Here is a 24,973-nt window from a genome sequence, read left to right on the forward strand (position 1 = left end):
AAAATCAGCAGAGGGACACACACTAGGAAGTAGCTCAGTGTATCAATATTTAAAAAATGAAAAAAAATAAAGAAAACAGTTCTGCTGTATGTTTACAAACTGTCTGTGAGTCTCCTCTGCCCATCCCTCCCAAAGCTCAGGGACACACGAAGTGTAACTCTGCCTTTCAAGTGCCACCAAGGGCAGAGACTCCTCTGGGGTGACGAGCCTGGGCAGCAGGGAAGGAGGGAGAGCTTCTCTTCAATACATACAGATATAGTGAGATGGTAGTTTTGAAATACCCTGCATAAACACAGAAATGAGGTGCTGCAGTGGCTTCTCCTGCTGGTCCCTGTAAAGAGCAAGAGCCCCTGGACAAAGCTGAAGTGAACGAGCCTCTGTGAGCGGGTTACACCAAGCCCTGGAGAACCCTGGAATGTCCACTTGGATGGCTCTTTTATTCCAAAATAAACCCTCTGGACCACAAGTGCTAGCATTTTAACTTCTTTCTAGGTGGCTGCTGTGTCACCAGGGAGCTGCTGTTGGCTGCTGGCAGCGGAGCTGTGGCTCCCTGACACCGGAGCGTGGCACAGGGGAAGCGTCAGCGCTCCTGGCACTGCCAGCCCGGATAATTGCTGCCGACTGGGATTGGCAGCCGTGCTCCCTGTCCTGAATAACAAGGGCTTCAGCAGGGGGGGAATCACATCCGTTTGTCTGCATAGCGGGAAGGCATTGATATCTTCATCTAACACTGGCTGTCTATAAATCCTGAGCTCGTCTGAAAAAAATTCCATGGGGAGCACATTTGTGGTTGTCAGCTTTTCTCCTGGCTTCTCATCTGATCATTTGCTTTAAGCAGCACACACGGAAGATGCTACTGCAATGGTTACTGTAATCACGTCTCTTCTGGGGCTGTACATCCTTGACTTACTGATCACAAGCTGCACCTGCCATGGTCACCACTCTGACCACAGGCAGTTTCTCAGAGTCAAAGGAATACAAGGAAAAGAAGAAAAAAGGAATAAAACCCCTCTATTTGTCTTTGCTGTGTCTGGCTCCTGCCCATTTTTGCCCCACTAATATCCAAGAAATAGGTCCATGGATCAGCTTCAACCAGAACTTCCTTTTCTGCATCCCTTCAACCAACTGCAGGAGCCCTTCTGACCTACCAGAAATTTGGGCTTCCAAGTCACACCCACTGCACCTGAAACAGCAAGCACAGAGGAGACAAGGCCTCTGTGAGCTGCCCCCGTGTACCCAGGTTAGCCAATTAACAAATTACACGCTTTAGGAACTGCAGACCAAACTCATCTCAGCTTCCTTTTGACTAACTAACATCAATTCTCCAAATTTACTTAATGAAGAGCCATTAGGTTTTATTTCTAAGCTCTCAAACCATCAACAAGCATCTATAGTTCTGAATTAATTTGCTGTTGTTAACTCAAAGGTCACTGATTTTAGCACATTAACGAGCCAGGCATTACCACGAGATTACAAAAGATGCGTGAAGGGTATTTAGCATCACAACTCGGGCCATCATCGATGCTCAGATCTGGTTAATGAATCTGAATCCAAACGTACTGCTCCAGTGCTCCACAGCGATTTTAAGACTCTGAATGTTAATAGGAGCTAAATGAAAATCTGCTGCTGTCTGCTCCCCAGTATCCTGATGGCTGTCAGTTCAACAGAGGCAGGGAAAGCGGGAAGCTGCTGGGGGAAGTTCTGCTCACCCGGATCATCAGCACGGCTTTCCTGATGTCCCGGATGCCGTCGTACACCAGCCGGGAGGCGTCGATGAACTCGTTCTCATCCATGGGCTGGGCAGGGTCGGAGCTCAGGGCTTCCACTGCAGCTTCCACTTGCTCCGTGAAGCGCGGCATGACTGAACTCAGAGCACACGGCCAGTCAGTCCCACCCCAGAGCCACCCTGCTTCCCCCTCCTGGAACCCTCGCGAGTGCCTTGCTCCTAACTTATCCTGGAAGTTGTGCAGTCCTTCCACTGAAATCACAACATTTCTTACAGGAGCTGAAGTCTTAATCCACCTCTGTTTCTGCTTACGCTGCTGCTATTTGGTATTTTCCCCTTGGACAGAGAAAAGTTTATCACACCCTTCTAGTGGACAAGGAGAAAACACCTGGGGAAGCCCTTAAAAACTATGGGATCAAATACTGATTGTTTGTTTGATGTTCCCTGCAGATGTACATCTTTTTGGGGGAAAAAAAAGTCATACTACTATCAGGAAGCTCACGTTTAAGAAGCACTGGAAGGGGGCAGATTGCACTGCTGCATTTCAGTGACTCATAGTGCCCCAGGAAGAACATGCCAGAACCAGTTAAGAGTCTGCTGTTTCTTCAGTGTCACCCTTGATTCTTCATCAAAGTAATTAAAGCAAAACCAACAGCTAGTGGCTGGCACTGAAGCAACTCGAATCACCCCTCACCCTGTACGGGTGTCAGCAGGCAGTTCACAGGGAACACCCTCATTAGGTGTTTATGTGGGGCACCACAACCTACAATGCTCTTTCAACAGCTGTAAAGATACTTTACAGAATTTACCCTAATTATTACCCCAAATTTATTCTGCTGGGGGAATGTGATCTTCCTTCTGGACCCTGAACAGCTGCAGGGCCTGGTGCAATACTGCAGCATGAGCAGAGCACAACTTTCAAGCCTTCACTCACGTCTGGGACTCATTCCCGGTGTTTTTGCTTCCCACAGCCCAGTCCATGACAGCGAGCACGCTCAGGGACACCTTGTGCACTCCTGAGCTTCAGGCCAGTCAACACAGCAAAATTACACTTCTCACTTTGAAACAGCTTTGCAAACAACTCCCACTAATTTGCATTCCAGCAAAGTGAGTCTTTAACAGGTTTCACAGGTACACTGGTACCCAGCTGCCCACACGCTTTCAGGCAACAGGAGCTCAGGGCTCCTGGGAGTAAGCAACCCTTACCTGTGTTGGACAGTAACTTGGTTGCTTCCAGCACCTTCTCGGTGTAGACTCCAGGTTCATAGTTGTCCATCTCTGAGCTGACCACGTGAATGACCCGAGCGGCGCGGCCCCGGATCGCTCCGGCCGTGCGGTCTAAGCCATCCACATCTTTTTCTTGCAGAGCAATGACACATTTGTTTACATCTTCTAAAATGTGATTCTCTGGTGGTAAAAGAAGGAGGATTTAGATGGTAACGTCTTTTCTGTCACAGTCATCAGCATTGCAGCTGCTCAGGGTGGGATCTGCTCTATAAAAGCTCCACGGAGATGCTGTCAAGCATGAATCTGAAGGTCACCACAACCAGCAAAGAGCTGCCCTTCTCCAGAAGGTCAAAAAGCTATCAGTCCATCCACCAACTGGCCTCCACACGTCCTGCCCCTGTTTGTACTCGATTTTACCAACAGGAAAGCTGAGTTCTGCTGAGTTCTCCCCTGGTTTCATTCCATATTCCTCCCCTGGACTGCCCCAGCCCTTATTCCAAATACCTGCAAACCACTCCCCTGTCATTGCACATGGGGCGATGGGCACTCCCTCAGCACCACACCTACTCCCCTCAACACTCCAACAGACACTTGGTGCACGTTTCCAGCTTCCTCCAGAGTGTTTTCCTACAGCCACACACATTCCATCAGAGCTCATGACACTGTCAGTCGCCCATTCCCATCTGAGACACATAATGTACGCAGTGAATAATGTGGAAAGCATTCCAGCCACACAGCACTCACTGACTGTTCAGAAAACAAAAATAAAATAAAGGCAAGACCTCTGTTTGCAGTTTGCTTTTTTAATATACATTTGCTGGTTTTGTAAAGAGATATTTTCCCCATTCATCAAGTCCAAGAAGCCCAAAATGGGTAAAACCCTCTAAGAGATTTCTGAAGATGCCTAAAGAAGTTGGGATCCTTATTTGGGGAAACCTACCCTAAAGATCTCCCAAACTGTTATTAGAGACATCCAAACTCTGTTGGAGAGTCTTTAATGAATCAAGACCAATGCTTCGATATCATCATCTAACACCAGCATTTGGACTGCTTGGTAAGAAACCAACTTGGAAACATTTCTGCTCTGTCACTTAAAATAGTTTCCAGTGTTAATTACCATTGACTTACTCATTCTACACTGCCAACCCGTGCAAGTGGCTTTTATTCCCTCTGCAGGTAGTAAAAGAGCCATTTTGCAAGAGTTTGTAGAGACAAGAAGCTCACAGAGTTGGCTGGGAGAGGATCTGGAAGGAACCGCCTGAAAGGATTGCTGCGGGAAGTTACACCTGATTTACATAAAATTAACAGAGCCAGGTGCAATATTGCGAGACTTCTGTAAGTAACCTGGACAAAAATTAAACTTGTGAAATCCCTCTGAAGCAACTCAGCCTGAACAGGTTCAGCTGAGGGCAGAATGTGGCCCTGAGAGAGGGAAGAGCAGGTTCATTAGTGATTTGACAAGTCAGTGAGCAGGCACAGGAGCCACAGCGGGCACAGAGGGTATTTAAAGCAGAGACAGCCCTGGGAGCTGCAAGAGCCCAAAGAAAAAGCTTCGGCACCAGGCCAAAACACAGACTGTTTATTGCTTCAATTCCTAAATGAATAAATTAAGCCACAGACCATTTAAAAGCCTCTTTGGATTATCCGAACTTTAATAAAAGGCATGGACAAAATGAAGGTGAATATTTAAATGTCTGCTGATCATTTAATGCCTTTTGCAGATGTGAAGTGGCCAGAAAGTCCCTTCTAGAGGGAGAAAACCCACAGGGCAGCTTGCAAAGGGCCCAGGGAAGTGCAGGACTGTCAGGTCTCTCTGCTCTGGTGATATTCTCCAGCTGGATGATAACAGGTAAGATCTGACACTGTGCTGAGTTCTTGTAAATACACCCAGTGCTCCCCACCCTACTGGCACACGGAGCACAGGTTCACCACCAGCACCTCTGGGCACGGGAAAAGACTGTCCCACATTAAAACCCCCCTGTCCTCCTGCTGAGCAGGAGAAACATCCCACAGCAACAGAACACAGCACAGACAACAGCAAAGAGATCTTGCCCCACCAAAATAGCTACAGGGAAAATGGTGTGGTTGGGCAGCAAGGGAAGAGGAAAGGCATTTTTTCCATAGAAATGATTTTTAGACCAAACAAGGAAATACATTAAATTGTGAAAAGCTACAGAATAAAAAGTCACCCACGACTGTCAATCCTCAATCCACACCCACCAAACACCTTCCACCTCCACCCACCTCCACATTAAAGGGATTAAGAAATCCTTTTCCAAACAACCCCAGCAGTCTGTGAGGACATCTGAGGGCTACAGGAGATCAAAATCAAAGAGCAACAGTCGGGAGATGAAGCCACAGATTCATAAACACAGCTGTGCTTCTCTGCTGCATCTCCTGTGGAAGGTCTCAGAACTATTTCCATGCTGAGCCTCTGCTGCCAAGGGGCACTGCAGGAGCCAGGCCAGGCAGCAGTGCTGGCACAGGGAGCAAACACTGGAGCGTTCACACCCGTGTAAACACAGTGTTCATCCTGGAAATATTCACTGGGAGGCTCTTCTGCAAAAACAGTTCCACTGAGATGGGCAATCTCTGGCATAAACCTCTGTCAGCAGCAGAGGAACAGAAGGCAGCAAATGGAATGGTTCTCTAAGAAGGTTTCAAAAGAGATCCAGGAAATTTCAGAACATTGAATTTGACAATTACACGGTGCTATCAGCAAGTGCTCTAAAGAACAGAGATAGTGGGCACACCAACACATCCATAGTGCTTAGGGAAGGCACTGATAAGAGGGATAAGAATTACAGAAGCTACGGTAGAGCTTTGAAATGAGGAATAATGAAACAGGCAAAGACTCTGCAGTCAGGAAAGCGATGAATGACAAAGTGTATGGCAGAACTCTGCACGTTTGCAAACAGCATGAAGAGAGAGAGAGCAGGGAAATAACCTCTTCACCATCTTCCAGTACAAGTAGGGGCATCAAATGAAGCAAAGAGGCGACAGTGCAAAACAAGGAGGTTCTTCACACGGAGCACACTTCAGCTGTGAATTTTGCACAGGATGATGGAGGTGCCAGCAGTTTATAATGGTCGAAAGAACAACTAACACCAGCTTAAATGAGAAAAATCTGTCAAGGACTGTTCAGGAGATAGCACCTCTGATGCTGGAGCTCCCTGAGCTGCACATCACTCATGGCTGGGAGCACACAGACATCTCTAGGCTACAGGGCTCCTGTGCCATCCATCTCTATCCTGACAGTGAGCCTCCCCCAGACCCTGCCCTAGCTCAACAGGGCCCTTCTGCTGCTGTACCTACAGAAATGCTGTCACCTGCAAGCTCACCTGCAGCACTGTGCACTGAAGGATCCTTCTTCTGTGATGTTCTGCTGTTACCTAAAGCCAGCATCTCTTTCATCATGCCTTCACTTGTGGGTAATTGATACAGTTCTGTAGCATATGCTGCATGGTGAAGCCTTTACTTCAGCACACCACATGGCAGGAATGTGGGATGCTTATATACATATTTATATATGCACACACTCATGCACTCACAAGAACTCCTTTAAATTCTGCTTCCATCCCAGTTAGTAACTGATACAAACATCCTAATAACCCCAAACAGCACTCGACATAAATCATATCCGCCATGACTTTATCCAAAGAGAAGTTCAGACTTCTAGCAGATGAATTGGAGCTGTGGCATTTATATGGGAAACATATATCAAAGTTCAAACAAATAATATTTAAAAGAGTATTTATTGCTTTAATATTTTTCTACCATCTCTTCGATAACACACATAAATAATTACTGAATGCACTTGAATGTCTGGGGTTGTCTCAAACTACATTTCCTTGGCTCCATTGTGGGTGGTGAGCACTCACTCCAGGTGAACTCTCCTGAGTCAACCTGCCACCACCCCAGGAAAGAAACCTTCTCTGCTTACTGCCAAGCTCTTGAGAGTACAGCCATGCAATAGATTTGGTTATTTAACCAAAAACCCCACTTCTGCTCTAACCTGCATCCCTGCAGAAGATGGGATTGTCCTGCCCACAACTCACTTGAGTCTTGTGGTTCTACACCTGGGCTACAAGGGAAGGAAAGTGATTTTACTGAGTGATGCAACTTCCTGCTTGTGGTGTCTTCAGTCCTAAAAAGCAGCTTGGAGCTCTTCAGCACAGCCCAGCACTGGGCCCACACCACGAGCTGAGGAGCAGAGCTCCCACAGCAGAGCTCCCATTCCTCAAATGTCCTGCACGGGGATGCAGAGCCCTCAGTTCAATGGCTGACCCCTGTGGGGGCACAGCTGCCAGGGAGATGCTCTTTGGCAGCTCCCCACAGGCTGTGTTTGCACGGGCTCACAGCTTTTCCTTGAGCCTCCAACTTCAGCACACAATTCCCTCTGAACAGACTTCCCCAGAAACAGGCTCCTCCCAGCTGTGCAATTCCAGCTGCTGCTGCCCCAGTGGGCACCGACAAAGAGCTCAGATACTCAATTGCCCACGAAGTTTATGCTCACTCACTGCAAAGAGGATTTTTAGTCAGAACCCAGGGAACCACAATACAACGTGTATGACAATGCAGGTGACTCATCACAGGAACACCACTTGGCCTTTTGTTTGTTTTGTTTATTTTACTTTTCTCTCTTTTTTTAATAATAAAAAAAATATGGTCTCCTAATTCAGGATCTTAATTTTTCATCTACATTTTCTAACCATGTTCACCTGGTACTTCTCACTCCACACATCCTCCTGTGAAATCTCTCTTTACAACTGGGGGTTTTAGGTCACCTGAGATGCCCAAAGCTGCTTGCACCACAGAAATTAGAATCCCAGCTTGCAGTGGTGATTTGTGAGCACTATTGCAGACACAATTCATGTGGCTACATCTCCATGTCCTCTGACTAGAGCACAATTAAAGGATGTGGAAATAAAAATGCCCCCATTATTTTTAGGTCACAGCAGCTCACAGTGGGTCTTTATCAAGATGCTGATAAAACGGATTATCTTGGCAAGCACTTTGCCAAATGCAATTATTAATCTATTATAATGATCCAATCTCTTCTAAAAACTCTTAAAACTTTACTAAAGCTGACATGGTACTAACAGTTTTATTTTAATTAACTTGTACAACCACGGTTTGATATTCAGTTTTGTTTACATGGCAGAGTCTAAAGTGAACTGAGGGATCACTTTTTCTGTGGACCCAGCAGCATAAACACGTTCTATTTCCCCCAGAGTTACTGGTGAGGCTTGTCTACAGCAGCTAAATGGTAATGCAGCCTTAGCTCAGCCAGCAATTCCAAATCCTGAGACATGAAGTGTCTTCTCCTTGAGACCAGATCTGCTGCACTTTCACACCTCGCTGGGCACGAGGTGACACCAGGTGAGGTGTAACAACACCATCCCTTCCAAAAACCTCACAGGCTCCAGAACACATGTCCAAACCACCCATTTCCAGGACTAAGCTCTTAGGAGGATGATGATTTCTGAGACTGTGCCCCTGATTACCTGATACAGCCAGGAAGTCATCGATGGACGTGATGTCATCCACAGCGTCTGTCAGCACACGGACCTGCCTCTCCCACTGCTCCTTGAAGAGATCCATGTTCTCTTGAGCCAGTTTGCTTTGGGGTTTAGCAGCCAGAGCCAGTGCAGCATTGATGACCTGTAAAACACCTCTGGAGCTTTAAAACATATCCCAACGAAATGATTACCTTCTGTGTCCAATGAACTCAGCAGCACACAAAGCAATTTTCGTAAGTTTTGTGGAGCTTGATGTTTAAACACAGAAGTGTTTAATTTTGTTGCTCTTGCATCCAACTCATACCTGCTCCCACATTGATTATGGATAGTTATTGGAAGCAAAATCACTTGGCCAAGTTTTCCCAAGAGCTGGTTTCACCTGTCTTTAGCAGCTCGTGGTAACAAGGTGTTGCTTTCCCAGTGCAGGCTGTGTTGTTAAGCATTTTAGGCAGGATGACATTTAGTACACTTGAGGCTGCATTTGCTACTTGCCAGAACCTCAGTAAAAAGGTCAAAAAAGGATTAATCTTACACGGACTGAAGTAGAAACAATATGCAAATATAAAAATACAGATAAATTTTGATTTATCACTTATTCCTAAAGCTTTAGTCTGAATCTTGCCAGTAATTGTTGTAATGACTTCAGATTTCTGTTGTGGCTGTGAACAAGCCAGATTAGCCAGGGAACAGGAGGAGATGCTCCTTTTGAATACCCCCTCCTAATTTTTTTCAAACACTAAGGCCAGAATTTACACCAGATCCTAGTTTTTCTTAGCAGAACAAATGCTACAGGTGCTGCTGGGTCACAAAGCTTACGCTGTGTCCACTAGCTGGTCATTGAAATGGCCACAAAAGCCTCTTTGAATGTGGGGAGAAACCAATCTCAACAGCCTGGTCCTGCTCTTGCTGCAGCAGAACAACCTGGAAAGGTGCCAGGTGTGAGAAACCATCCGCAGCCAGAGCGTGACAATCCCAGCCTTGTTCCCAAGCACCTGAGAGTCAGAGCTAATTAACTCACAACTTCAAGGTGTAATTTTTCTTCTCTTTAGGACGGTATTAATTTCACAAAATTGTCGACCAAAACATGCAAGCACCAGATGTTCCCGCTTTTCCAAAATCTACCTTCTCTACCTGCTTCATTTACAAGTGTCACAAAGCATTTAAAACAATATATAACTCACTAAACATGGAAAGGATGCTGATGTCAAACGTACCGGGATGGCACTGAATGAATCAGGCAGGAGAAGGAGGCTGCTTCACCTGAGGGATGCCAGGAGGTAGCAGTGACTGAGGAGAATCCACAGACAGGCTGGGCTGCTCCCCATGCTGCCATCCTGCCTCTGGAGCTGGGGGCTGCAGGTCTGGGTCACAAATCCAGCCCAGCTCGGTGGGTTTGGTGACAGTGACAAACACAAGAAGCAGCACCTGAGCCTGAGCAGCATCTGCTCAGGGGCCTGTGGGGATGAATGTCCCTGTCCCCACCACCACCGTGGGCTCCTCTGCTGCTCCCCTTCCTCCAGCCAGCCCAAGGTCACACCTGCGTGGCACCTGCAGGAGTCAGGATGTCCCTTTGGAACGTCCCTGCTGCCAGCCACGGTCCCTGCTGCTCTTCCCCTCTCACTCATGGATCTGAAAGTCCTGAAAGCCCCCAAAATGCCTTGCAGCACCCAAGAAAATGTTGTTTAGAATTTCAAAATCAAACAGAAATAGAGGTTTTAGAGAGGCAAACCTGTCCTCTGCTCAAGAGCCCTGCTTTGCAGTCCAGCCACTGCCACCTCTTGCCCCAGTCTGATGGATGTAATGAATTAACCACCTATCAGTCAAAATCTAGCTATCCAAGGTTTCATGAAGATGAATCTAAACAAGTGGCCTGGAAACAGGAGAGATAAACCAGACAATGCTCTAGAAATCTGCTCTCAGCTTTTATCCTGCTAGAAGCTGTCACTACAGAGACAGAGGTGATACCAAGGGTCAGGACATTTCCTCTGCTTTTCTCAACCTGCCTTGGCCTATATCAGATAGAAAATATCCTCCCAGCACTGAGACAGGGCAGCATTAATGCTGCAGGAACATATGGCCTGGGTACCTGCGAGATGTTTGTCTGGACACAGCATCTGTCTGGACAATTAATCTTTGCCAACAGCGCATGTCAAGCCCAGATGCCCACGTTCAGCACCTCGTCACAGGTAATGGCAGAGCTGTCACACATACAGGGCTCTGCAACTGCTCCACAAACTCAAACTGTGTGTCCTCACCAAATCCAAACAGGAGGCACAGGCTGCATCACCCTCCTCTCAACAGGCAGCTTGTTCAACTGGAGAAAGTGTAGGTTTTTTATACATTACAGCAAAAATGTGTGACCAAGGTGAATGTATCTTATAACAATGATCAAGCAGAAGCAGTGTGTATGATCTCCCTTACAGACAGACATTCCTGCATTAGGGAGGCAGCCAGCAGTGCTGGAGGTGAGGAAACCTGGTGGGGATATCGAAGGTTATCCATGGTCACCATGGAGCTGAAGACAAACCTCCAGCTCAGGAGAGCCATACAGGTGTGTGTGCTCAGTGAGAAATTCAGGGCAGCAGACACAGCTCAGCAGTCCCTTTTTACAGCACATCCTCTGTATCTCCATGTGTAAAGTGGCCACAACAGCTTTAGCAGGGGTGATAAAAGCCTTCACTCTGAGGAGAGTTTAGCATTCAAGTGGGCAAATCATCCCGGAGGTGTCTCACACCTCTGCTTGAGGAAATGTCCCAGGGATCACTGACAACACCCTGCATGTGATCTATTCCAGGGAATATAGTCTGGTATCCAGCACAGAGTGATTGATTTATTTTCCAACAGATGCTTAGAGAGACATGGGAAAATGACAGGCATGCTGGATCTCAAATAGTCTGTGTAAGTAGCAGGACTATGATCCCTTTATTATCTAAAAAGAAACACTTTCAGGGGGAGGAGGAAACACTTTTTTGGGAGAAGGGATGGACCACAATACATTACTCCTTCTCCAACAGACATAAAGCACTGGGCAATTACTTTAAAATATCAGTAACAGGACAGAGGCAGACACAGTTAAAACCCCAGGAAGATCATGACCACACTATCTGAAATGTAGCCACTTCCATGTAAAACATTTGGCAATTTCAGGGAAATATTTTGTATTTCAGAGCTTTTCAAGATGCTGCCAGAGCGCTGTGATCACAATGACTCACTGAAGTTGTACAAAGAAGAGAATCAAACGGGGACATTTTGAACCTATCCAGAAGGAAATGAAGCATGGCAAGAAAACACACTATTTTTATCGGTGCTTTGTTTCATGTAGCAATTGCAGTGTTCAAGTCAGACAGCTCCACGCTCCATAGCGTGGTTCCAGCGAGTTCCTTGAGCCTCTCTCCTGCACCTCGCAGCTTCCCGAGGCAGCAGCCAGGGCTTGGCAACACCCTGGGACTGGGGAGGCTCAGCATTCCAAAGACTGCAATGGATGTCTCAATCTGCACCTCGAGTCTTCTTCTCATCCCTTCCATGGGAAGAAGCTGCTGCTTTTCCCTGGTTTTATTTTCCCTGTTGAAATCAGAGATGTCAGACTGTGGCTGTGTCCTTCCCCCTTTGCAGGGCAGGGCTCTCCAAGGCTCCCTGCAGTGACTCCTGCCCGGTCACAACACTGCAGCTGCTTTGCCCAGAAGCTCTCTCAAAAAGCTCAACTATTCTGGTCAGAAAACGCTGAACCTCAGATAAACCTGTGGGTAAATTACAGCCACTGGGTCAGCCAGAATTAATTCTTTTAGGCTAAATTCAGGATGACTTCCAGCCTCAGCTCTATAGCACCCCATCTGAAAGTCAGAGAGGCCAGAAGAAAGCTCTTACACGTGGTGGTGTTCTTACAAAGAACAATTTTGAATACTTGGCTGGCATGGCCAAAGGAAGAAACATCACTTGGGAGAGGAAAACTATCACCCACCTCTTTGCACTGCAATCCCAACCTGTTGTATCTTACTCAGTGCACATCATGTCTGACCCACACCCATTTCAGTGGCTTTAAGCACTTCTTGATTTTTGCCTCAGTCCTTTTGATAGGGAGCTTTTGCTCCTTCCAGGAGATTGTTCTTTCTGCAGCTGGCTTAGCTTTGCCGTGATTCCTGTAGGATTGGTTTCAGGATGTTACTGCACCCCAGCAAGGAGGAGTTTTTCAGTTTCAGGAGCTCTGAAGTGAACCCTCAGTCCTCTCCCCTCACTACACACCATTTCTTTACAACCCAAACATCTGCAGTTTCTAAATAACTCACTTGGGTTTGGGGTTTATATAAAGATCTTGACTCACCACATTTCTTGTGGCATTTGGATAATGAGTTGGAAAGTAGCTCCATGGCCTACAAATCCAGAATACTTTGCATTTGTAAAAAAGAAAAAGCTAATAAAACAAGCCCCCACCCACCAGCTCTCATCTCAGGGGCAGAGGAACAAGTGACACACACAGACAGTGCCCCAGTGGGGATGTGAAGTCAGTTTTACTCAGGAGTACGTGAAAAGGAGCCAGCAAGCCTCTCTGCCCTTGCCCAGGTGGGTTTTAATCCCATGTTTTCCTGTAATGCAGCAAGCATGGCTTGCTTACTGGCAGTTTGTAAGAAGCTCCTCATAATTTAACTCTACATACACAAGATGCCAGAGTTGCCTCCAGTGCTCACCCTACTCATGCCCCTTCCCTACTCCTCGCTGCATTTTGCTCCGAGTGTTAGAAATGGTTTCTAAGGAGGACGTTCAAGTCGCTTCCAGTTACATGCAAGGCCAGGTTTGCATGCCCACGTCTGTGTGTGCCAGCCCTCCACGCACTCGAGTACAGCAAAAAGCACTCTGCAGGCTCTGATGAGCTGAAATGCCTGGGAGCAAAACACACAGCAGATTGTTTTACACTCTCAGAAGCTCTAATGGCAGTGACCAGCGATGAACAGAGCCTCACGCACCGAAAGAGGAAGGAGAAGTTTCCTTTGATTTCCAATACTTTGTTCCCATGTAGAAAAGGCACTTTGAGCACTTTCCTGTAAGTTATGCACGGAGTGACTCCAGGGATCTCTGCAGAGATATTTACTAGTCTTGTGGCAGTGCTGTCACAACCCACAGATCCACACTCTTACTGAGTAACTTACAATCACAGACTGGTTTGGGCTGGAAAGGACCTTAAAGCTCATCTCTTTCCAACGGCAGGGACACCTTCCACTGTCCCAGGCTGCTCCAAGCCACAATGTCCAGCCTGGCCTTGGGCACTGCCAGGGATCCAGGGGCAGCCCCAGCTGCTCTGGGCACCCTGTGCCAGGGCCTGCCCACCCTCAAGGCAAGAATTCCTTCCCAATATCCCATCTATCCCTGCCCTCTGGCAGTGGGGGTCCAATTCCTGATACAGAGTCCCTCTCCAGGTTCCCTGCAGCCCCTTCGGACACTGGAATGGGCTCTGAGGTCTCCACAGAACCTTCCCTCCTCCAGGCTGAACAGCCCCAGCTCTCCCAGCCTGGCTCCACATGGGATGTGCTCCAGTCCCCTCAGCAAAAAGCCCTTCTCCAGTTCAGCATGTACTGTCAAAGCAGTATTTGCTATAAATACTATTTGCATACTGTGTATAGATAATTATCCTATCAGCTTCCCCATCCATGAAAAAAGCATTTTCATTTGGAGCTGAGGACTGATTTTGTATTGCCAGTCCATGTAGAACCTGCAAGAATTCTGGTGCCATTTGTCTTGCTCCATTTTGCATTTCACTGACTTTGAGTGCTGAAGCTTTGGGGGTCTCAGAAACTCTGTGTCTTTTCTGGAAACTGTTCCACCACTGTGCTCCCCAGATCCTCTGCCTGTGAAGAAACATAGGGCCCTTATTCACTTGTACACCTCTTTCTACAGAACTGAATCCCTTTCCTGCTCTTTGCTTATTTTTACGCATCAGTAACTGTTTGAATTTCTAAAATTGTTGCTTTTAGGGTCAGCCTTGGCCTGTGCTGGCAGTTCTTCCATGCGAGCCTGGCTGATACAAATCTGCAACCCAAGTGTTAAGTTTTTAATAGAAGCATTTCTGCTCAATGCCAATAAAATGTTTCAAGCACCTGTAATTAAACAGTCTGCAGACAGATCTGCTCGTTAGAACATTCAAAAAATCTGACAGTCTTTCAAAGCGATGAAAAAAGGGGACAATTGTTTGATGTTAAGTCTTTACTGCAAGAAAAATTAAGTTCTCTCCTTCTCCAACAGCCACCAGGAAACTGGTGGTGACCGGGGACTCAAGGAGAGCAAAGTCTGCTGGTCACATTTGCGTTTGCCTGATTTGAGGGGTGGCCTGGAGGGGCTTTTTGTTTCTCTAAGATAGTCCAACTTTTAAACAAAAGTTTCTGGAACTCTCCATGGGATTCCTTATGCTCTGGTATTTTGTCTGTGTCAGTAGGTGTGATCACATATGAGCCATCTGCCTCATCAGAAATCTATAAGCAGCAAATGGCTTTTCAAGCAGTTCAAAATTGGAATAGAAGGATGTGAACAAGCAGTTATTAAAACAAGATGTTAATACGAGAAGAGCCAATTTATTTTTATTAAAAATGTAATTTAATCCAAGAATTCTCTGGAGTCAGTTTGATGGGCGACGCTCGCTCGCGTGTGTGTGGTGAGCAATCCAAGCACACTCCAGCAGGTATGGAGGGGGTTGGGAAGGACCTGTGCTTCCAAGTGCTGCCTGGTGGCCTCCCAAAGTTTCTTTGGAGGGTGAGCTCTTTGGGCTGTGGAGGGGAAGGCAACCAGCCCTGCCTTACATGGGAGAGCAGGTCCTGCGTGCCCCGGGGCAGTTCTGTCCTGCAGCCACTTCCCAGGAGATGCCCAGTGTCCAGGGCAATGGGCTCCAGATTTTGCTGGCAGAAGCAAACACCCAACCTGATGGGAACTCTACTCCACAGTTCTTTTTTACAGCTCTCAGCCTGACTGCAGTTTGGGTAGGAATCTATAGATGAACTTCATGGAGGCTGCAAAAACCAAGGAACTCAATGTATAGCTGGTAAAAGGAGCTCAAGTGACAGCAGACTGTCACATCAAAGGCTGGAGCAATTCTCCTTCCTCTCAAGAGCTGGGCTGGGGCATTCTCACTGTTGGTTTCTAACACCTACAGCTTGTATGATCAGAAACACTGATGGTTTAAGCTCTTCCCAGGCATCTTTAATGCAAAATGCTGTTACAAAACAGCTTTTCCAGGCTCCTAAAGCAAGTACTTCTTAGAAACAGTGCAGAAGCCAGAGATGTGAGCGAGAATCCAGGTTTCTGAATTGAGATAAACAAAATCTTTCCCTAATTCACCATTGGCAGGCTCTGTGTTTAGCAAGAAGGCAAAGAGAACTTCCCCCCGCGCTCTGTGAGGCAAAGGAAGGCACAGGCAGCTATTCCAAGCATTTCACAGCAGTAATTTTCCATTTCTATTAAGAAAGACAGTTTAAGCTTTTTTTTTTTAAGTTAACTGTAGTGATGGAGAACTTTGCTCCTTCATCTTAACCCCCTCCAGCCTGGCCTGTTTGCCCAGCATCCAGCAAGGCAGGGCTGAGGGAACTCCTGTGAGGTGCTGGACAAAGCTGCTTCCTTCCACACACAGAATTCCAGCAACACGTGCTCTCACAAGACAGAACTCAGGCAGGCTTGTAAGTCAGGGCTTGAGGGAGGAAACACCAGTGACCCCCTGAGGCTGCCTTATTTCTGCCCTATAAGCCCAGACTAACTCAAATCTCCCAGCTGGCTATTCCAAGTGCTGCCTGGTGGCCTCCCCAAGTTTGCACAGACATTCCCAGCAGCTCCTCCCTCACCCTCGAAAGGGAGCTCTAAATATCCCATTAAGTCTTCAGCTTCACATTCATTTCTGTGCTAATTGGCTGGGGACCCACAAACAGGAAAGACGATGTTACTCCTGAGGAAGAGCTGATTTCCAGTAACAAAACCACGCTAAATAAATCAACTGCTTGTTTCTGTAGAGACCTTTCCATGAAAAATTTTCTGCATTTTCTTTTTCCTCAAAGAAAATTTCAAACCTGAATACATCTGAACCCAAGGGTGACACTGGCAAGGACTGACTGCTTGTCAATACCAACAAAACTTCCAGGTTTTCCCTAGCCAGCTTGAAGAGTTGCATGTTCCTTCCTCCTGCTGCCAGTTCAATGGCTCCTGATGGCAAGGGAGCAAATTACTGCTCTGTTTGAGATACAGCTTTTATAATTAACTCTACAGATTGATTTCTGCAGAAATCATTCTTTAACCAGGAATTCCCTACTCCCAGAATGGCCTCTGCTCAGATAAACTATTTAAGAGGTTACCTGGGACTCAAGTGCATTTAATTTCAGTTTCATCCTTCAAGCACAGCAGTACTTTGAATTACATTTCATACACCATATTCCTGTGTGCTATTGACATCTTTAAGTTTCTGAGACTACTGTAATTATTGATTGACTTGACTCATTCTGAAACCAGCACCTTCCAGGAAAAATACCATCTGAGCCAAAAAAACCCCAGCTAACATATGGGGCACATAATGTTGGGTTTAACCTGTATCTTCTGCCTAATTCACACATTTGTCCAGCACAGCCACCTAAGAGGATTCAAGATGCAGCTGTGAATCTCATAAGGAATAAACTGCAGAATAAATAGGTAATTGTCTAAAAAAGGAAATAAAATCCCACTTTGCTGTTCATGATACTGAGAACCTTTCAGAGATTGTGGAGAATACCCGAGGTTTGGGGACAAGCTGAGGAAGGCAGCTGAGAAGGAGGAGGATGGAGAGCTGTGCTGCTTGCACTGGCACAAGGCAAGCTATTGTTACCAGAAAACACAGATGCCATTTGTAAAACAGCTTAGACAAGTGCCCCTAATTATCTCTCAGGATTCACAACATGTTTAAATACTCTTAGAACATTAAAGAATCAGCCCGAGAGCATGTAATATAATATAAAAGCACTCTTTCAATGCTATGAACATCTATAGCGTCATTTACTAATCTCTTGGTGATGGCCCTGAAATTAAGGCAAGACTGTGCAGTGGAACAGCTAAACTCTAGGCTTGGAAGTTCAGAGATGTGACCTTTGTAAAGCCAAACTCCATCAGTTAAAGCCCTTGTGCATTTATAGATACTCAGAGCTTCCAATGTGTGTTAAATATATTGTCCATAATCCCCGAAGTCAAAGGTTAACAGCTGCACTTCAGGAGATGTGGCTACACTGGTGACTGGTGACTACAGCTGGGTCATTATTTCATGCTGACTACCAGGGTGCTTATTTTATACAGGAGTAGATCTATTTAAATAGGCAGTTGTTGGAAAAGCAAAGATAGAAGAGTCTGAAATATGCACAATTTCAGCAATGGGGAGAGGAAAACACCCCCACAGACTTGGACAACCACCAGAAACATTTCGATTCAAAGAGAACCTAACTTTCTTCAGATGATTATTTTCAAAAGCAGCAGCATTTGTTTGGAACACCCTGCGTTAGACACCCATATTCTGGGAGATAACTAAAAAAAAACTTACATCAGCCTAGTTGGCTCCTGCAGAAAAGAGCAAGCCCTTATATCAAGGAAGATGGATTTCTAAAAGCTTTTTCTTCCACATGCTTTGTTCCAACTGCAAAACTTGACCTTTGGTTTCAGCAGCCATGCACAGCCCTCACCCCAGGGTGGGAGGCAGAGAACTGCTCAGCCACACGCAGGAGTGGGGACCACAGAGAGCCAGCCTGGCACGCCCCAAGGCCTCCTGGACAGCCTTTAATGCTTTATGCTCAGGGGCCTGTCTTCACCTGTTTAACAGCACTGTTACCTGGAGGTCATACAACAGGTAAAATAGTCCTGCTCTTCACACTGCCTGCACCTCTTCCCTCAAAATCCCCTCCTGCCGAGGTGGGTACAGGTGAACATCTCTCTTCCTTTCGATTGGTTTTAAAAAAGACCAAAATAGATGGGAAAACCTGCAGAAACTCCGAGTAGTCCTGAGACAATACATTTTATTTTCATAAACCACCATTTTGGCAGTTTTTCTGAGCACATATTTTCTATTAGTTCCTCCTTACCAGTAACAGTTTATTTGGAAGTTTTAGATCTGAATTTCCTGTTACTTTAAAAAATGTAAATTACATGAATCAAAAGCACCCTGCAGTCTTCAGGGGTTCATCCAAGTATCTAGTTGTTGACATTTAGAACACCAGGCTGTCAAAAAGGAAGAGGATAGTCTAGTGCTTATATAAACTTAATTTCCTTGTTTACATTAAAAAGTTATTAATTAAAAGGTAGTCTCAGCCAGGTTCCCACTCTTCACACATAGCCAACTTCCTCTCATCCTACTCCATCGGGAAGATTTTTTGGCATATTTATATTCTACTCAGGCAAAAATAGTGTTTTATAATTCATCTTACAGCTTGCCCAGGAGCAGTGCTAGCACCTTCACAAGGCACCTTCCTGCAGCACAGATGTGCACAGGAAACCACTGAAGCTTCCCACATCTACTGACTGCAGGTTACTGGAATATCCAGGACAAATGGAATTAGAGCAATGACATAGAAACGACCCTTTCACATCAGTGATTCCTTTGCCATGGGTTTCAAAGTTCCGAAGTCTTGATGCCTACGCTGCATTTCATTCTCTACATATTCTCTAAGGGAAAAAACAAGTTCTGCAGCAAGGCACAGCCAGCCACCCTGAGACCAGAGCATGTCCTAAGCAGCACCAGCTGCCCAGCTGGTTGGGGTTTGTCTTCTGTTGTGATGCCCTTCCTTACCTGGGGACACAGGGCCTCCAGCTGGCTGGCTGACATGCGAACCAACTTCACACCTTCCTCGTTGTTTGAGATGGAGCAGGCCAAGTTGGCAACCTGTGTCAGAGGTGGGAGAAAACAAGAGACAACTGTTAAATTTGAAGGTTATTTCTTTATGTAGAAAAATTTTGCCTCATCCCAACAGTGACCAGTAACCCATCATGGAACATGAAGTGCCCACATTAACTCTGTTCTAACCAGTTTGGAAGCCACTGATGGCACCTTTTCCTTCTGTAGACATAAAATCCGTAACATGTTGGATCATGGAATCCTGGAATGGTTTGGGAAGGACCTTAAAGCTCATCCAGTGCCACCCCTGCCATGGGCAGGGACACCTCCCACTGTCCCAGGCTGCTCCAAGCCCCAATGTCCAGCCTGGCCTTGGGCACTGCCAGGGATCTAGGGGCAGCCCCAGCTGCTCTGGGCACCCTGTGCCAGGGCCTGCCCACCCTCCCAGGGAACAATTCCTTCCCAATATCCTATCCAGCCCTGCCCTCTGGCACTGGGAAGCCATTCCCTGTGTCCTGGCACTCCATTCCCTTTTCCACAGTCTCTCTCCATGTTTCCTGTAGCTCCTTCAGGCCCTGCAAGGCCCCAGTGAGGTCACCCCAAAGCTTCTCCTCTCTGGGCTCACCAATCCCAGCTCTCCCAGCCTTTCCTCCCAGCAGAGCTGCTCCATCCCTCGGATCATCCTGGAGCCTCCTCTGGCCTGGCTGCAGCAGCTCCAGGCCCTTCCTGTGCTGGGCCCCAGGGCTGGGGCAGCTCTGCAGGTGGGGTCTCACCTGAGGGGGCACAGGGGCAGAATCCCCCCTGCCCTGCTGCCCATGCTGGGGCTCAGCCCAGGGCAGGGAGGTTCTGGGCTGGGGCAGGTCCAGCTCTCACCCCCAGCCAGCCAAACAGGGCAGACATCACTGCTGGCACTGATCAGGGTCAGCTCTCTGCAGTAAAATGCACAAGAGCAGCGCTGGCAGCAGCTGCAGTTGCAGTTTAACAGCCCATTCGCACAGGGGTGAGACAGCAGCAACCCCACAGCGCCCGAGCTGGTTTGCTGGTGCTCCATGAGGGCCCCTCTGTGACAGGACACAGCTTGGATGCAGGTGAAGCCTGGCAGGTGTTCCTCCAGCCCTCCATCTATGCTGCAATTCATCAAATAAAACCGGTACAGGAGATCTTCGAGATGCATCTGCAGGCCTCCAAAACTTGAACAGGATTTCTTGTGATGCTAAAAACTTTACTCCACAACCTTGACCTGCTGCACAGCATCACCCTTAACTAGGGCAGCCTGAAGTAGAGACCTCTGTAAACACCTGCCTTTTAAGAGCATGGAGGATGGGGACAGCACAGAATTTTTTGGTAATTGAAGATATTCCTCATACTGGAGCTACTCTCAGGGGAAGGAAGTCTGAAATAAGTTACATTTCTCAGCTGACAGGTGAATGACAAGCATGTTATTCTGAGCCATTTGAACACAGAAAGCTGTAAAAATAGCAGCAAGTGAACTGAGACGAACACCAAGTACTGTCCTTCCAGAGGCAGAGCAACCTGCAAAGCCCCCTGTAAATGTGCCATAAAAGCATCACCAGGAGCCAGCAGATGCTCAGTAACACCACCAAACTAGATTTCTCCAGATACTTTTCTCTGTAGGCTGGGGAATTTCCATTCTGCCTTTAATTAAACTATTCTTCGCATTCATATAAGTCATTTTGAAGTAGTATCTGCAGCTCTACCACATGCTATTCCCCCTCCCCAAGCCCTTCCCTCACGGCAGATGTTCCCACACAGAATACATTACTGTCCTGCAAATCATCAATCACGTGCCATTACACTTGAACAGCATTTTTCATCAATCCCATGATCAATTTGGGGAGCAAAATGCAAGTTCCAACTGCAAAGCACATGGCCCCTTCCTCCCTCCAGCTCCAAATCAAGTTCCAGAGGATGGAAAGCAAGGGTGTCAAGAGGAGAGGTGTTTCCAGCACAGCACAAGCAAGCAAACAGCTGTGGCAGCACATATTTGGAGGAAAACAAACCAAAGTTGAGAGAAAGACTGTGCAGCATCAACAACACAGAGGAAACTCTGCCAGCTCTCAGGAATATTTGTGTCCTGCTCCTGAAGTTTCTCCTCCACTCGTGTTTGGATTCAAGTCCTGCACATGCAGGGGTGAATTGCAGGATGTCCCCAGTTCTCTGCACAGTGCTGCAGGCAGGGCCCAGCTGAGCCAGGGCTCTGCTCCTGCTCTCTGCCACCACACGTGAGCAGGCTCCAGCCCAGCCCCTCTGCACAGCACCCCACCAACAGCTGGCCTGGAACACCCTCTCTCACAGGGACTGTGTTTGAACATGGGGAGTTTTCCTGTACATTTGCCATGCCTTAAATCCCTAGTTCTCAGCAGGCTGCAGTACATCATGCTTTTGTTTAGAGGCTCACAAGAATCAAAAGACAATCAGATGCCATGATTTAAAAGTCAAATAAAGATTTTGCTGTTGGTTTAAGCACAGGTCATATTTTTGAGAAACACCAGTTTGCCAATATTTTTTATGGTCCATATTTCCCTGTCATTCCTGCCTCCACAGCAGCAGTTACAATCTCTAGGAGCGAGGAGAACACAAAGCTCTATTGAGTAGGGGCAGAATAAAAGCGACATTGAAGCACCACAAAATCAGCCTCTCCGATATCTGGAGATGTTGTGCTGTCTCTCAAGCCAAGTGTGATGAATCAAGCGCACAGAAACCCTGCTCTGTCTGAACACAGAGAGGCAAAGAAGTTCATAATGGAGTGTCCCCACCATGGTATAATGAAAATTTGCTTTTTTGCACAGTCATTTTTGAACAGTCATTTCTCTTCTGAATACCCAACTGATGGCAATTCTTCTTTAGAAAGCGCCCGACTGGCACTGCCAACCCTCATGAAAGGAGCGTGTGTGCTTCCCTGACTGAGGGTCTTTGGCAGTTTAAGACAATCCAACTGTTGGCTGCCACATCCCATCCCACTGCTGCGGCTCCAGAGCTCAACACTTCATTTCAGCACGCTCATCCAGAAGCCAGCTATTCCCTCTGCTGGGTTGGTTTCTGTGCCAGCCCAGCACACAAACTTCCCAGCAAACTCTTTGCTGAACATCAGAGCGAAGCAGAGACCTGGCAGCAGCTGAGATGACTTCAGAGTGCTGCAGACAGGGCTGTAAATCCACAGCAGTGCAATGATTACTGCACCCATGGGAAGGCTCTGTCAAACTACTGGAAAACACTCACAAGCCTCTTAAAATTTGGAATTTAAGAAGAGCTGTGTCTACTAATTAATCAAGTTGTAGATGACATAACAATGAGGTATTCTAAATTGTCAGCAATTATCGGGTGCTCTGTAACACAGAATTCTGAAATTGCACGTACCAGCTGAGGTGGACAGCTGCAGGATTAAGAAATTTAATTTTAAAAGTACCTGAAAGGACTCATCTTCAATAATTTCTGGGTGATCTGACAAATAACTTCAAACTCCCTCTCTCCTCAGAGGATAGGGTACTGCTGGCCAGTTATTTGGCACATACTCATAATACATTGGGCTTTGTAGCTGAGATGAAGATCAACTCTTTTAAAGCCCACAGAGCACTTGGAAATCATACATTTCCAAAACTTCTAAATTAAATAATGCACCTCAAGCGAACAAAAATTTCCTTTAAATCAAATGTGAATTAAATAGTTTCTCCATGTCTCCAGCTAAGCAGCTGACTGACATAGTAAGTGGTCAGACTTGATTTAGAAAGAAGAACACTTGTGCTTGAGAGCAAAATAGCAATTGAATTCCCGCTGCATTTGTTCATTCTTACCATTCAATATCATCAAGTCCCTTTACATAAGCACAGGCATCAAAGGAGACAAAACCATCGCAAATAATGTAATCAGCATAACGAGCAATCTCTTGAAAAAAGTTAAAAATACACTGGGAATGAAGACAGCCCCGAGACCGCAGCCCGGCGCGGTTCAGACACCTCTCGCTGCTCACAGACCGATTTCAGAGCAGCTTTCTGCTGCAGCATCAAGGCTCCCTCAGTTCAGCGTCTACAGCCACAGCCCAGAGACAGCTTCTCACACCCCAAGAGGCAGGGCAGACCAAGCAGCTGCTGATATTTAGAGGAATGAGCTTAAATTTCCCCCCAGTGACAAATGCAGTGCACAGCCCCAGCCATTCCTAGCACGGAACGAACGGTGCCAAGCGGAGCAGCTGGACAGGCTCGTCTGGAGAGGGGCTTTCATGCACTGAGCAGTTCTTGAAACTCAAATCTCACTGTCTTTAGCGATGACATCAGCACACTGCAAGATGATTTGAGGTGAGTGGCTCTGGTGCCGGCACAATCCGGGAGGGCAGGAACCAGCACTGGGGAACGGCTCTAAATCCAGGCCGTTCACCAGTGGGCATCCCATCAGTGGGCTCAGCACTGGGGCCAGTCCTGTTTGATGTCATTACTGGTGACCTGGATGAGGGGATCGAGGGCACCCTCAGTAAATGCACGGACAACACCGAGCTGGGCAGGAGTGTGGGTCTGCCGGAGGGCAGGAAGGCTCTGCAGAGGGATCTGGACAGGCTGGATCCGTGGGCTGAGGCCAGTTGTATGGGGTTCAACCAGACCAGGTGCTGGGTCCTGCCTGGGGATCACAACAACCCCGTGGATACTCCAGGCTGGGGAAGGGTGGCTGGGAAGTGTCCAGCAGGAAAGGCCTGAGAGTGGTGGTGCCAGCGGCTGGACAGGAGCCCAGGGGTGCCCACGGGGGCAAGAGGCCAATGGCCCCTGGGCTGTGCCAGCCATGGGGTGGCAGCAGGACCAGGGCAGTGCCCATCCCCTGTGCTGGCCCTGCTGAGGGACCTCGAGGGCTGTGTCCAGTTCTGGGCCCTCATGGCCAGAGAGACCCTGAGGGGCTGGAGCGTGTCCAGGGCAGGGAACGGAGCTGGGAAGGGGCTGGAGCCCCAGGAGCGGCTGAGGGAGCTGGGAAAGGGGCTGAGCCTGGAGCAAAGGAGGCTCAGGGGGGACCTTGTGGCTCTGCACAAGTCCCTGACAGGAGGGGGCAGCCGGGGGGGTCAGGCTCTGCTCCCAGGGAACAGGGACAGGAGGAGAGGGAACGGCCTCAGGCTGGGCCAGGGGAGGCTCAGGGTGGATACCAGAGAAAGTTTCTTCACTGAAAGCATTGTCCAACCCTGGCAGAGCTGCCCAGGGCAGTGGTGGAGTCACCATCCCTGGGGGCATTTAAAAACCATGCAGATGTGGCACTTGGTGACAGGGTTTAGTGGTGGCCTTGGCAGTGCTGGGGGAATGGTTGGACTCAAGGATCTCAGAGGGCTTTTCCAACTTAAATGCTTCCATGGTTCTGTGCCTTTGGAGGAGGCATAACTTAACTGGCTCCTTCTGAGAGGGAGACACTATCTCAGGGCAAAGGGTCAGCTGGGAATATGGTATTAGTAAGAAGGTGTAAACCCAATATTAAAAAAAATATTGTACCATCTGTCACAGAGTGATTCCATCTCAAATTCTAGTTAACTTTGACTCTTCAGAATTTACTAATTTTTAAATCAGGAAAAACTTGACATTTCTAAAGCTGTTCTTTCTACCATCAGTAACAATTTGTGGCAGAGAACCGCCTTCCCTGACAAGACACAGGCTGTACCTTTTCCACATGAAATATGTTTTTTGGGTTTGTTTTTTTTTAAACTCA

General features: G+C 47.3%; 1 protein-coding gene across 1 annotated transcript in view; it reads right to left on the reverse strand.

The window, feature by feature from the left end:
- Positions 1–24,973, reverse strand: part of CTNNA1 (catenin alpha 1) — a 121,151-nt gene that overhangs the window by 13,345 nt on the left and 82,833 nt on the right. Inside the window, exons 10-13 of the mRNA XM_069029282.1 lie at positions 19,238–19,330; positions 8,461–8,617; positions 2,933–3,133; positions 1,710–1,861 (exon numbers count right to left, since the gene is read on the reverse strand). Coding sequence (XP_068885383.1) covers positions 1,710–1,861; positions 2,933–3,133; positions 8,461–8,617; positions 19,238–19,330 — 603 coding nt within the window. The remainder of the gene's footprint in view (positions 1–1,709; positions 1,862–2,932; positions 3,134–8,460; positions 8,618–19,237; positions 19,331–24,973) is intronic.

The sequence above is a fragment of the Aphelocoma coerulescens genome, chromosome 13 (genome assembly GCF_041296385.1).
Source record: "Aphelocoma coerulescens isolate FSJ_1873_10779 chromosome 13, UR_Acoe_1.0, whole genome shotgun sequence".
NCBI lineage: Eukaryota > Metazoa > Chordata > Aves > Passeriformes > Corvidae > Aphelocoma > Aphelocoma coerulescens.